A 15,248-nucleotide genomic window follows, 5' to 3' on the forward strand; every position below is an offset into this window, starting at 1 on the left:
CCGCCCATTCCGCATAGCCACACGGAAAGAGCCCCTGATCCAGGGACACCCGACAACAGTTGTGACACACAGCTTGGCCTCACATACATTGCACACACAGCTCTGCTGCAGGGACCCTCTGATCCCATTTATACAGGGTTACTATACTTCCCCAGTGATGTGATATTCTACGCCAGCAATAGCACAGCCCTGCGTCTGACTCCTCGTCCCAAGCACATGACTGGTCACATGGTTGTGACATCATCACTGGTCCTTTAGTTGCCAAAGATCTCCCATCTACTAAGAGTTTAGGTAGGGAAGAGAGGAAAAAAGGAGCAGCAGGTGGCGCAGGGCAGTGCCATCCTCTCCGGCAGCAGTGACGGCCCCTGTTATGACCTGGTGGTAAGGACAATAATGGACCTGGTGGTTAAGAGCACACGGAATGACCTGATAGTTACTAATAATATAGGACGAGCTCTGAGACGTGGGAACTCTGCTGACCGCAATCCCTAATCCTATCACACACACTAGAAATAGCCAACACCAACATCATGTACATTATCAGAAAGAGGTAAAACCCATGCAGAAGGCATAAGTCAGTGTAACACCTGTTGTTGTTGTTTTCCCAGTCCGGGGGTACTGAATTTAACGGGGGGGAGTGTAACACCCCAGGGTCCTGGTTGTTACAGTGGGATTGCTTTCCTCACCGGGAGAGTGTTGTCATGCTTGGAAGCGAGGAAGGATCCCTTTATCAAGTATTCAGCATATACAACACTGTTCTGACTCCAGGTCAGAAGGGGGAGTTCTGAACCCGGTTTCAGGGGAGCTTCCCTAGATATAGATATATATTCTGGTCTGGAGGAGGAGTTAGTTAGTTTGTGAGAGAAGAGTGGGGAAGGAGTTCTGGGGCCATGCAGCCACGTGAGGTGCTGCAGCTCCTGGGAAGAGCAAAGAGGAAAGCAGATAAGTCTATAAAGAGACTGAGAGGGGAAGTTGAGCAAAGGAGAGTGAAGAGCTGGAAAGACAAGCTGCGACTGAGCTTCCTCCACGCTGAGTGCAGATACAGGTAGCCGGAAGACCAAGGTTGTGGGGGTAACTCTATGCCCCACGACAGAAACCAGTGGACAGCAGATTGCAAGTTACCTGTCTACCACTAACACCCGAGGACACAGTAGTAGATAGAGCCTGGGTCGTGATAGAGATCCTGTAAAAAGGCTTGAGTTACCTGTCGTACGGGTAGTGTCCTACCAACAAGGGGGACCGAGAGAAAACGTGAGGCCCTTGTGTGAGGCCTAAGGCAGCAAGGGACTAAAACACCACAGCGCAAGAAGGAAGGCGTCCAGCCCCACCTGGTAAAGGGGATTCCAGATTCCCTTCCAAGCCAGCCGGACCATACCTGTACCTGTGATCCGGCACCCTGGACTGTGGCTGCCTGAATTCATCAGTAAAAAGGTAAAGAGACTGCAACCCTGTGTCCTCCGCTTCTTTCTACACCACCAACCACCTGTCCCTACTACATCGGGAGCCTTGGGGACCCAGCTTCACCTGTGGGAAGCCATACCATCCCAGCTGCCATAACATCACCCCAGCAGACCCCTTTTAAGCAGCATCGTTCACCCCTGACCGAGTACCACAGGTGGCGTCACAAACTTGTATTACTTTACAAACCCCTTTAAAGACCTTTCCTTTAACATGGGCACCCAGGGCCATGGACCGGGTCGCCGATGCCGTGACGCATCCCTTTAAGTACCGGACCCGGTACCCCACGGCCCTGGCAGGCGTTCGATCACACCCATGAGAGCGGTGGAAGGCCACTGCTGGCATGGAGGGGACGGGGCAGTGCTGGCATGGAGGGGATGGGGCAATGCTGACATGGAGTTGACGGGGCAGCGCTGTCTGCCCGGTGACACTGCCTGCCACTGTGTGAATATAAAAGCTGTGCTGCAGAAAAATGCTGTGTAAAAAAGGAGGAGCATGAGGTGCAGGAGGAGGCTGTGCAAAAAGAAGGAGCATGTGGTGCAGGAGGAATAAGGACCCTTTCATACATCAGTTTTTTGCTATCAGTCGCAATCCGTCGAATTTTGATAAAAATGAATCCGGCGACTGATGCCGCCGGATCCATTTTTTTCTCATAGACTTGTATTGGCGACGGATTGCAACAGACGGCCTCACGTTTCATCCATCGTTCACTGGATCCATCAAAAATTGTTTGTCCAGCAGCTGGAGACGACGGACCATGTAATGTTTTTTGTGTATGTTGAAAAATCGGACAGTGACGGATCCGTCGCTGTCCATCCTTTGCTCGAATGGAAGCCTATGGGCACTGGATCCATCAAATGATGGAATCCAGCGACGGATTCCATTTTTTTTTAACTGAGCATGCTCCGATTTATTCAGGATCCAGTTCTGCTAGTCGGATCCGTCGAGAAAACAAATCCGTCATATCAATTTTTCAGAATCTGCGACTGATTGAACGGATTCATATGGGCGCCGGATCCGTCAAATGACAGAATCTGGCGACGGATTCTGTTTTTTTTTTACTGAGCATGCTCCAATTTATTTAGGATCCAATTTGCCAGTTCCTCTAGTTGGATCCGTCGAAAAAACTAATCCGTCGTATTAGTTTTTCGCAATCTGCGACAGATCCGTTGATCCGTCAAGCCAACGGATTGTGACTGACAGCAAAAAATTGATGTGTGAAAGGGGCCTAAGGCCCTTTAACTGCTGCCGTTGTTATAACTAACCACGGTTAGTTACTATGCCCGGGCAATGCCGGGCTCTTCAGCTAGTTATATAAATTTAAACAGAGTTGAAATTTTAAGAACATTTCCACAGCAATTTCTCCAGAAACTGCACATACATCAGTAGCACTTTGTGCCGCTTTGGTGCAGTGGCATATGGCGGCTTTCCCTGGCACCTCTGTAGCAGTGGACTAGTCCTGCTGGCTTCCTGCCACATCATTTCGTGTCACCTGACTGCACTGGTTATATCCAATGAGACGTCCCCGCAGGAGGCAGGCTGTACAGAATTCACATTTTACAAATGTAATTCTGGACCACGGGTCACTTTCTGTCCATATTCTAGACTATACAGGTCCTTCTCAAAAAATTAGCATATAGTGTTAAATTTCATTATTTACCATAATGTAATGATTACAATTAAACTTTCATATATTATAGATTCATTATCCACCAACTGAAATTTGTCAGGTCTTTTATTGTTTTAATACTGATGATTTTGGCATACAACTCCTGATAACCCAAAAAAACCTGTCTCAATAAATTAGCATATCAAGAAAAGGTTCTCTAAACGACCTATTACCCTAATCTTCTGAATCAACTAATTAACTCTAAACACATGCAAAAGATACCTGAGGCTTTTATAAACTCCCTGCCTGGTTCACTACTCAAAACCCCCATCATGGGTAAGACTAGCGACCTGACAGATGTCAAGAAGGCCATCATTGACACCCTCAAGCAAGAGGGTAAGACCCAGAAAGAAATTTCTCAACAAATAGGCTGTTCCCAGAGTGCTGTATCAAGGCACCTCAATGGTAAGTCTGTTGGAAGGAAACAATGTGGCAGAAAACGCTGTACAACGAGAAGAGGAGACCGGACCCTGAGGAAGATTGTGGAAAAGGACCGATTCCAGACCTTGGGGAACCTGAGGAAGCAGTGGACTGAGTCTGGTGTGGAAACATCCAGAGCCACCGTGCACAGGCGTGTGCAGGAAATGGGCTACAGGTGCCGCATTCCCCAGGTAAAGCCACTTTTGAACCATAAACAGCGGCAGAGGCGCCTGACCTGGGCTACAGAGAAGCAGCACTGGACTGTTGCTAAGTGGTCCCAAGTACTTTTTTCTGATGAAAGCAAATTTTGCATGTCATTCGGAAATCAAGGTGCCAGAGTCTGGAGGAAGACTGGGGAGAAGGAAATGCCAAAATGCCTGAAGTCCAGTGTCAAGTACCCACAGTCAGTGATGGTGTGGGGTGCCATGTCAGCTGCTGGTGTTGGTCCACTGTGTTTCATCAAGGGCAGGGTCAATGCAGCTAGCTATCAGGAGATTTTGGAGCACTTCATGCTTCCATCGGCTGAAATGCTTTATGGAGATGAAGATTTCATTTTTCAGCACGACCTGGCACCTGCTCACAGTGCCAAAACCACTGGTAAATGGTTTACTGACCATGGTATTACTGTGCTCAATTGGCCTGCCAACTCTCCTGACCTGAACCCCATAGAGAATCTGTGGGATATTGTGAAGAGAAAGTTGAGAGACGCAAGACCCAACACTCTGGATGAGCTTAAGGCCGCTATTGAAGCATCCTGGGCCTCCATAACATCTCAGCAGTGTCACAGGCTGATTGCCTCCATGCCACGCCGCATTGAAGCAGTCATTTCTGCAAAAGGATTCCCGACCAAGTATTGAGTGCATAACTGAACATTATTATTTGTTGGTTTTTTTGTTTGTTATTAAAAAACACATTTATTTGATTGGATGGGTGAAATATGCTAATTTATTGAGACAGGTTTTTTGGGTTATCAGGAGTTGTATGCCAAAATCATCAGTATTAAAACAATAAAAGACCTGACAAATTTCAGTTGGTGGATAATGAATCTATAATATATGAAAGTTTAATTGTAATCATTACATTATGGTAAATAATGAAATTTAACACTATATGCTAAATTTTTGAGAAGGACCTGTACTTGTTTGTGGATTAATCTCCAGAGAGTTGTCCTAGTGATGCGTGTCGACGTCCTGTAAACTGACCATGCATTCCGAAAGTCATTCCAGGAAAAATATATCTCTGTATCGTGTTCACCAATAGATAGAAAAATATTCAAAATTGCATTTCCTCAGTGGCTGATACCGTCTAATGGCCACCCGAAAAGATGGGAAGAAATAGCCGCTGTGGAGACTTCTCAGGCCTCTTCATCAGGTCCAGTGCCTTGTGGAGACACTGGTGTTGTCTGGAAAGCTGCTATTTGTTCCCGTCTTCTCAGTTAGCCATGAAAAGGTGTCAACCCCTGAAGAAACACAAGTTTGAATAATTTTCTTGATCTCTGAATAGGGGACCGCTCTAAAGGGACACATCACCAACCAGCACCTCTTACATCTTACCTTGTCCTTGTAGTACTTGTGAAGGACAGCATACACCTAGCTTTAATGCTGATGTTAAATCTTCAAGAAGACAGCGATTAAATAGGATGTCCGGGCTGACAAATTGGTAGCCTACCAGTAGGATAGATCATCAATATGAGATCAGTGGGCATCCAAGACCAAGAGCCGCCACCAATCAGCTGAAACCGGTATCAGCAGCAGACAGATATGAGCAATGTCTGAGGCAGAACTCCGCAGCCTCCGGTATTGCGTCATGGCTGCTGACTTTTTTTTTGCTGTCTTCTTCCATTCAGTGAGTATCCATTCATTTTTTTAAATCGGAAAACCCCTTTAGTTGAATGTATTTTTAAATTATAATTAATTTTGCAAATCGATTTCATTAACACTTTTGGACCAATTGCATAAGACAATCCTTTTTTGACGGGAGAGTATGACCTTAAAGCTCAGCTAAACCTTCATCTAGTCATGCAGAAGCAGGGAAAAGAAAGAGTTAAAAGTTATAATCTCTTCTGATAAAACAAGCTCGCTGATGGGATCCTCAATTAACTCATTGCATCCACCGCTGACCCCAAATCAACACGTCCATTGTTCCCAGAACTCTACATAAACAATGGAGCCCAGTCCACTCTCTCTGGATTTTGATCTAGAATATTTGTATTATTGGTGCCAAAAAGCTGATGTATTTGAGTTATGTAGCAAGACTGTGATGCTTTTGTTTCTTGTCACAACATACAGTATTAGCCTACAGAAAATGTATTCATAACCTCTACACAATACACAACGCTCCCACCGGCCATCGGAACAGACAATCAGCCTCTGTAGTGGAAACAAGGCACTGTGGTGAGGGGCGCCTGGCGTGGTCTGACACCGACAACCTCACGTTACTCCGACCACTCAAGGGAACACAGAGACCACTGTGCCGTGGTGTTGATAAACATGCCACATTGTATAGGGCAGTAAGGCAGGAGGACACTTCCATATTCCATAGGAGACAGCAGATATACTCAAATACATTGTTACATGGCTGCACACAGATTAACTATCCGGCTATTGTGACTCTATAACAAGAAAGTAGTGGACAAATCAGATTCTTCATAAACTAATTTTAGGCAATTTAGAAGATAAGCTCCATTGGGGCCAGTGATGCTGATGGAGTATGATGTCACTATATATATATACAGTATATACAGGGCATAATCAGTAATATGCTGTGAGCAGCGGACGGCATCCTCCCACCTCTGACAGTGACAGCACAGTGACTACCCCACACACAATCTCTACTGGTTATAACCACTATGAAGAATCTGCTTTTAGAGAATCTCACAATCTGAAGTGCCGTGATCTGAGCTTTACTCCAGAAATGACTATTTACTTTATAGACTCCCACAGGGTGAAAATACCAAAGCGTGCTCTTCCTTATCCTCTCCTGCTCCAGCACTGGCTCTTAACCACTTACTTTGGCTTTATTGACTGACCGCAGTGGTGACATCACATCACCAGCACTGCAGGCAATCCCTAGGCTCAGTGGCTTGTGCAGTCTACATTGCTAGAGCCACCGAGCTTAGTGACTGGCTGCAGTGCTTTGGACGTGACGTTCCCATTGAGAAACCCTTCAGGTCTTGCGACAAATCTGCACTGAAAAATGCAGCAAAAACGCTACGTGTGCACACAGTCTGAAAAGGGTATTCACATCTTTACAACCCCTTTCCATGTGCCCCTTTAGGTACCCTACATGACAAACTTAGAACCCTAATCATTATATGGTTCATTGTTCATTTAGTCTGATAGGATCCTACACTTCTTGTGCTGCAGCCGCTGTTCTCGGAGCTAGTGGCTCCCATTGTAAAGTGGTTACCTTTAATCGATAAGGCTTTATAGAACAATGACTGAGCTTACGACGTTCATAATACGGTATGTCATTACCAATTCTGCTCCATAACTTCCCATGTTACATGTAGAGTAAGCGGTAGAGGTAACAGTGAAATAATGCAAATAAGTCAGCAGTGCCACTGTGCCAGTTATGGCAATAATGGATGAAATGATCATCCAACCTCACGAAGGATACATTATTAATCCTCTGAGGTGGAAGATATTGTGATGTAAAGAACACTGGTGGCCGCACAAGCCCATAACACCAACCATCCTCTCACAGGTCCTCCACATCTATCACTTCTGTTCTGGAGATGACGGATTGTGAGTGTCGTCCGTCCCAGGAATCCATGACGAGCTCAGCGCTCTTACTGGAAACAATAAAACGTTTTGCTTCCCCTTAGTTGTAGAATGTTCTGTGAACTCTACAGATCAGAAAGTTATTTGTTACATTTGGATGAAACATTTCTTTAGCTCTTTTGATGTCACCCATTATTTGTCCTCCGTAACATAATATTATAACACATGAGGAAACATAAAACAATCCCAGGTTCTGGTGTAACCCTACTGATCTGCTTGGGATACCCATAACGGTAACGTCATTCCCGCACTGACTTACCCATGGTGTTCAGTGCTGTGGAGGAGCCTTGGGAGACCGGTGTCTTCTCCTCTCGGTTTCTGTCACCAGAATGTGGGTCCTCGCAGTGTCGTTGGGATTGTGTTGTATATGTGGCCAAGCCCCTTAACACATTCGTTCTCCAATGGTTGCAGTAATGGTCAGTGGAATAATGTAACAGGGTGGCGGTCTTCCTCCAAAGTGGTTAACCTATAGTCATTGTGGGTGTCAGCCAGATGCCATCTCCCCCACATCACTTTCTTGTGAATAATATAAAGCTTTATTGTTAGTGAAAGAAGGGAATAATGTAAGAATTATGTAAGTGTTAACCCTACAATCTGCATGTAACAGTTCATGACACACTTGCTACTAAACATAGGACTTTGCTCATCGGCTCTCTGTCCATCTAATTTACTATCTTTGGGCATTTTTTGGTATGTAGGCAAAAAAAGGGCCTCCACAAAGTGTTAATGTTTGTCTCTTCTGGTTGTTTTGTGGAGGGGAGAGGCGGCTCCTATCACTGCTTAGCACCCAGCACCACTGGAAGCAGCTGCAGCTTTAAGGCCGATAATTCAGACACAATGAATACGATGTGTCCAGGAAAGTCTTGTTTGTTACTTGGATACTTGATTATCCGCTATATGATTTGTTTAGGCTGGATGTCATTATTCTGCATTCGTAAATGAAGCTTTTCTACTTTTGCTCAGGACCATTTATCGAAAACATTAAAGGAGTTGTCGGGTAAACAGAAGTTGCCACCTATGGATAAGATGGGTGACAACTTACAAATCGGTGGCAGTATCAGCTGGGACCCCAGTGACTGGCAGAACAGGGCACTTTTACTCCACAAGCTACTGCCGCTCCATTTATTCCAGGGGCATGACTCCTAGGGGTAACATTTGGCTATTTCTGGGAGCCTCATAGAGAATGGATGGAACAGCAGTCAGACGTGAGTTCCTTTTTTGGGGATAATACTGCTCCATTCTTCTGATTGTTGCTGATTTGTGAAATATTAAAGAGCCCCCCACCTATCAAGGTGGTTATCCTTTTAACAAATTGCAAGCATTATATTATTCAGCACTGTGCACTTACAATTGCTCATTTTGCCTTTTTACCAGGCTAATTCTTCTCTTTTCCATTAAGTCTATGATACCACGTGATTAATAACTGACGCGCTGAATCCTTCTAAGCTCTATGTAGAAACAACAGGTATATTTTCCCTGCATGAGTCATCACTGCAAAAGTCCCTGGCAGGGAGAGGAGGGAAAAGCTGGGTCAGGAGCTGAAGACGGGAATAATAATTGCTGGGACAAGAGACTTCCCGTTTGTACATAGGACAAAGAAAAGAGAATTATCATCTGGGTAGTAAGGCAAAATGAGCAAATGTGAGTGCTATATAATACGATGACTGCAAAATAATAAGAGGATACATACTTGTATGGGAGGAGGAGGAGTGCTTCTTTAAAATGTAACAAAAATGTTTCAATGGTTGAAAAAAGCTTAATGACAGCATGGTCAGTGAATAAAGTGTAAGGCTTTTATTTATTATTTTTCCAATTCTGCTTATGTCTAACCTTTGTACTAAGGAAACACATACTTAGAGTCCTGCATCTCACACCCTTTAAGGGTATGTGCACACGTCAGGATTTCTTGCAGAAATTTCCTGACAAAAACTGGACATTTCTGCCAGAAATCCGCATGCATTTTTTTAGTGTTTTTTATGCGTTTTTGACGCTTTTTTTGCTTTTTTTGCGTGTTTTGCTTGTGTTTTTTTCCCAATGCATTGAATAGCGGGAAAAATGCGAAAATCCACAAAATTAATGAACATTCTGCTTTTTTTTACCGCGATACGTTTTTTTTGCGGAAAAAAAATGCATCATGTGCACAAAAATTGCAGAATGCATTCTAAATGATAGGATGCATACGTCTGCATTTTTAATGCGTTTTTATAGCGTTTTTATCGCGAAAAATGCAAAAAAACCTGAACGTGTGCACATACCCTTATTCTTGATTAACTACTGCTTTCTTTTTTAATTTGGAGGAGTTAAGTGATAAGCCAAAAACTGAGTTCAGTGAATGCAAAGAGAAAACATTCCGCTCTAAGACCCCTTGGTACATGAGAATATCCCTCAGAGGTCAGATTGCAGCCCCCTTATATCATGAGGATGTCCAGCTGACGGTCCTGAACTGCAAATGAAACAGGATTCTGTGTCCGTCAAGACTGTCTGTCCATCCATTTAACTATGTCTCTGCATTTTTTGGTGCGCAGGCAGCAAACCAACCAAAGTGTTAATGTTTGTTTCTTCTGCCAATATTGGTTGTTTCGTGGAGGGGAGAGGCGGCTCCTATCACTGCTTGGCACCCAGCACCATTTGAGGCAGCTGCAGCTATAAGGCTGATAATTCAGACACAATGAATACAATTTATCCAGTAAAGTCTTGTTTATTACTTGGATACTATGTTATTGAGAATATGTTTAATCATTTAGTCTGTATGGAATTGCATTTGCACATGAGACTTTTCTTCTTTTGCTTAGTACCATATATATCACAAACATTAAAGGGGTTGTTCGGTGAAGACTACTTATCACTAGTGTTGAGCGATACCTTCCGATATTCGAAAGTATCGGTATTGGATTGGATCGGCCGATATCGGAAAAATATCAGATCTCGCTGATATTGATACCCGATACTAATGCAAGTCAATGGGGCCAAAATATCGGAATTAAAATAAACCCTTTCTTTCCTGGTAGTAGGGTTATTCCACATGAAGGAAAACAACTAGGAATAACGTAGAATGTATCGGAGGAGGTGGAGGAGACATTAAAGGCGTAGAGGTCTAGCTCATTCAAATGGAATAGCAGGAATAATAAATTTTTTAAGACGTTCGGAGTTACAAAGATATTGACTATGTTAAGATTTTTTAGATTTTGGCAGATATTTATGTTTCTCAACTTCAATGCTCTGCACCTTTTTTTTTTACTTCTACCACACTTTCTTCTTCATCATCCTCAGCAGCAGCATCTTTTTCATCAACTTCTTCTTCACCTTATTCATCTTCTTCTTCACCTTCTTCCTATTATTCTTTTTTTTAGAATTCTTCATATTCTTCCCATTCAACTCTTCTTCTTCTTCATACTCAACTTCATCATCTCCTTCATCTTCCTCTTCTTCATCAAAATCTTATGTGTGACAATCAGGCATTCCTGTAGTTGTTATCTATTTTAAAGTTTGAAGATTACACCTTCCGTTCTGCCTGTCACAAAAGATTTAAAACAGGATTTGTCCGCGTTCAGTTTGGCCTGCAGCAGCAGGTTTTTTCCAGGGGCAGGAGGAGGAACGGACTCACCCCCATACACTGCTTAGTCTTCTTCTGCTTATAATTTAGATAATATCTTTTGCTCTGATTTTTAGTCTTATGCTTAATGTTCTTCTGCTTTTTGTTCTGCGGCTTCTTGTTCTTTTGCTTCTCGGTCTTCAGGGTCATCATGCTTAGGGTCTTGATCTTGGAACTGTAGCAGGAGGTACAAGAAGGCTGAGGAACTGCTGAGAACCAGCTGACGGTACTGGAACCTGGATGGCTACCCGAAGGTGCAAGAGCCAATGGCACGACCGAGGACCAGCTGACGGTACTGGAACCCGGTTACTAAGCAGGAGGTACCCGTGCTACAAAGCACTACCAAGGACCGCCTGACGTTGGTGGAACTTGGATACCCAGAAGGAGGCACCTAAGCCAAAGGCTCTGCCCGGAACCAGCTGACCGTGTTGGAACCAGGATGGGGAGCAGAAGGTACGATACGATACGATACGATACACTTTATTGATCCCGTGGGAAATTATGGTATCACAGCAGCACAACTTAAATCATAAAAATCATAAAGGAATTACATAGTTGACATGACAGTTTGTTGACAGAAGAACATTATACATTATACAAGCTTATACAAGCTACGGGCTCTGCCCGGAACCAGCTGACGGTGCTGGAAGCAGGGGGACCTAGTCAAGATTGTGTTCCCAAGAACCAGCTAACGGTGCTGGAACTCAGGCAGCATAAGGTCCACAGTAAAAGAAAAAAGACACTGCGGGGCGTGATCTCTGGCAGCGCGGCCGCACAGGTACAGTCAGCATGACATCAAATGCTGTCAGAAGATGGGCAGCGCTAACTGCGCATGCCCAAGGTTAAACATAACAGCGCAGGCTCCGGGACAGATGCAAACAACGCTGAGGAGGCGGCGCTCGGCGCCATGGGGGTATGAATGTCGGCTGTGCTCATTGCGAAGGAAAGTCCCACCTCCGGGCCGGTTTCACGTTATGAGGGGACACATATTTTATAAGTGTTAAGTGCAGCGTGTGCAAGAAGCATAACTAAAAGAGCCACCTGTTCCTTGTGCAGCATTAGTGCTACACAAGGTGGCTCTGTCAGTTACAAACGCCTAGGGGGGGACAGGTTCCCTTTAATTGCTGTTGTAGTGCCACCATGGTGGTCGCTGGACACGTTGCCGGATACACAGCAGGGGATCAGCGGACGTTACTGAAACCCAATAACACTGGGTCATGTGTTGTCTGTGCAGCCGGCACTTCTGGGCAGCAACTGGCGGTGTTGGAGCCCAGGGATTAATGTTCAGGTGGTTGAAACATGAACACAACAGGAGACCTGGATACTGTTGGCAACCAATTATTTAATCGGTAAGAGGAGTGGCAAATTCCCGTGAGATCCAGGCCTTGTTCATTTTCAAGAAAGTAAGTCGTCAACGTTATCGGAGGATAGTCGCATGCGACGGTCTGTTAGTACACCACCTTTGGCACTAAAGACGCGTTCCGATAATACACTGGCAGCAGGGCAAGCCAGCACCTCCAATGCTTACTGGCTAAGTTCTGGCCATGTATCCAGCTTAGAGACCCAAAACTTGAAGGGGGAAGAACCGTCTGGGAGTACGCTGAGAGGGCAAGACATGTAGTCTGTCACCATCTGACGGAAACGTGGCCTCCTGCTGACTGGATCTGTCTGTGATGGTGTAGACATTTGTGGTGGGCACACAAAACTTTGCCACTGTTGGGCCAGACTGGTCTTGTCTTGCGCTGAGGCACTGCTTCTGCTCCCTCTTTGTGCAGAGATTCCTCCACTGCCTCAACGCACAGAGCTGCTTTGTAAAGCACTAGCAGTAGCAGGCGCAGCACTTCTTTCGATTGGACTGGAGAAGATGATGGAATGCACCAGTGTGTCTTGGTACAGCCGCATTTTACGCTCCTGCTGCAACGGTGGTATGAGGGTTTGTATATTGTCCCTGTAGCGCGGATCGAGGAGGGTGTACACCCAATAATCAGGCGTGGTAAGAATGTGGCGATGCGGCGGTCGTTTCTCAGGAACTGCAGCAACCATGTGCTGCAGACTGCCAACTGGCCAAGAAACGCTGCCCCCTGCTTGAGGCATGATGTCTGCCTGCTCTGCATCACCCCACCCTCGCTCAACATACTGACTACTGGAGATTTGTGTAACTCCCTCCTCTGGAAAGATGTCTTCCTCCTCCTTTGACTCCTCCTCATCCTCCTCACAAAATGTTCCCTGCCTAGACCTTTGTGAGAAACCACGTCGCACAGACTGTCCAGAAGCAGATGGCATTTCTGACTCCTCATCCTCAACCTCTTCCACCACCTCATCCCATAGCGCTTGCAGTGTTCTTTCAAGCGGGCAGATAAGGGGGACAGTCATGCTGACTAGTGCATCATCTGCACTCGCCATCCGCGTTGATTCATCGAAGGCACGCAAAACTTGGCAGATGTCCTTCATAGTGGCCCACTCAGTGGTTGAGAAATCTGAACGGCGCGCACTGCGACTTTTTTGCGCCTGATGCAGCTGGTACTCCATTACTGCTGGCTGCTGCTCACACAAACGCTCCAACATATGTAACGTTGAATTCCACCTGGTGGGAAGGTCACATATGATGCGATGTTCCGGAAGACGGAATCGGTGCTGCAGAGTTGCAATGCGCGATCTGGCCATGCTGGTACGCCGCAAGTGAGCACACTCAAGGCGGACCTTGTGCAGCAGTGCATCAAGATCTGGATAGTCCCTCAGAAAACTCTGCACAACCAAGTTAAGCACATGTGCCAGACATGGGATGTGAGTGAGGTTGCCAAGGCCCAGAGCTACCACCAGATTTCTGCCATTGTCACACACTACCATGCCTGGCTGGAGATTCGTTGGCACAAACCACACGTCGCTCTCCTGATTGATGGCATTCCAGAGCTCCTGCGCTGTGTGGCTTCGATTCCCCAAAGAAATTAATTTAAGCATGGCCTGTTGACGTTTGGCCACAACTGTGCTCACATTGGTCGTAACAGTTAAGCGTTCATGGGTCAAGGTGGAGGTAGACCGTGACGGCCCCTGCAGCGATGATTCTGAGCAACCGGAGTATGAGGAGGAGTCAATGTGCACAGCCTGGATTCCTGCAATCCTTGGAGTTGGCAGTACACGTACAGCGCCACTCACCACATCTGTACCCGGCTCCACAACATTGACCCAATGGGCAGTGAGGGAACGGTATCGTCCCTGTCCATGGTGACTGGTCCACGCATCGGTGGTGAGGTGGACCTTGCTACTAACGGCGTTTAGTAGCGCATGTTTAATGTTTCCCTCCACATGCTTTTGCAGAGCAGGGACGACTTGCTTGCTGAAATAAAAGCGGCTGGGCCCATTGTATTGTGGTCATGCCAATGCCATCAAGTTACGGAAGCTGTCAATCTCCACCAGCCTGAATGAGAGCATTTCAAGGGACAGAAGTTTTGCAATGCCTGCATTCAGAGCCTGTGCTCGTGGGTGGTTTGCTGAGAATGGCCACCTTTTCTCCCATACCTGTGCTACTGATGGCTGTAGACTGGGCTGGGAGTGTGAGGATGACTGGGAACGTGGTGCTGTGGGTGGAATTACACTGGGTCTCTGGACAACAGTGCCAGAGGTTCTTCCATGGCGATCCTGTGAGGAAGCCGAACCAGCAGTGTGTGAGCTGGAGGAAGAGGCAACAACACGAGCTGAAGAGGTGGTAGGTGCCACTGTAGGTTGGCCTAGGTCTTCAGTGTGTTTTTGTAACTCCACCACGTGCTTGGTCCGCACATGTTTCCACATATTTTAGGTATTGAGGTTGCTGACATTTCTACCTCGTTTGATTTTCTGACGACACAGCTTGCATTTGACAAAGCAAATGTCATCTGCAACTGTGTCAAAAAAGGACCAGGCACTGCAAGTCTTGGGAGCGCCCTGTTATGATCTGGTGGCCTTGGAGCAGCATGAGACGTACTCTGGAGAAGGTGGCACCTGTACTGACCGCAAACCCTGAACTAGCAGCGCAACTAGAAGCAGCTGTGGGGGGTGCCTAACGCTCCCTAGACCCCTCGACACAGCCTAAGAATTAACTACCCCTAAAGACAGAAACATGAAACCTATCTTGCCTCAGAGAAAATCCCCAAAGGATAGAGAGCCCCCCACAAATATTGAGTGTGAGAGGAGAAGGAAATAACATACACAGACATGAAATCAGGGTTTAGCATAGGAGGCCATACTAGCTAAAAGGAAAGGATAGGACAGAGTACTATGCGGTCAGTATAAAAACACTAGAAAATATCCACCACAGAAAAATACAAAACACCACATCTGACTACAGACATGG

General features: G+C 45.9%; 1 protein-coding gene across 3 annotated transcripts in view; it reads right to left on the minus strand.

The window, feature by feature from the left end:
* The window catches only part of PLP1 (proteolipid protein 1), a 183,975-nt gene extending 176,209 nt beyond the window's left edge, over nucleotides 1-7,766 (minus strand). Inside the window, exon 1 of one of the 3 annotated variants that reach the window (XM_069748664.1) lies at nucleotides 7,589-7,742. In XM_069748664.1, the coding sequence (XP_069604765.1) occupies nucleotides 7,589-7,592 (4 nt within the window). In that variant the 5' untranslated portion in view covers nucleotides 7,593-7,742. Of the gene's footprint in view, nucleotides 1-7,588 lie in introns of all 3 variants that reach the window. The other 2 variants (XM_069748665.1, XM_069748666.1) reach the window with 2 other exon arrangements.
* Nucleotides 7,767-15,248: the final 7,482 nt, after the last annotated feature.

Source organism: Ranitomeya imitator, chromosome 2 (genome assembly GCF_032444005.1).
Source record: "Ranitomeya imitator isolate aRanImi1 chromosome 2, aRanImi1.pri, whole genome shotgun sequence".
Taxonomy (NCBI): Eukaryota; Metazoa; Chordata; class Amphibia; order Anura; family Dendrobatidae; genus Ranitomeya; species Ranitomeya imitator.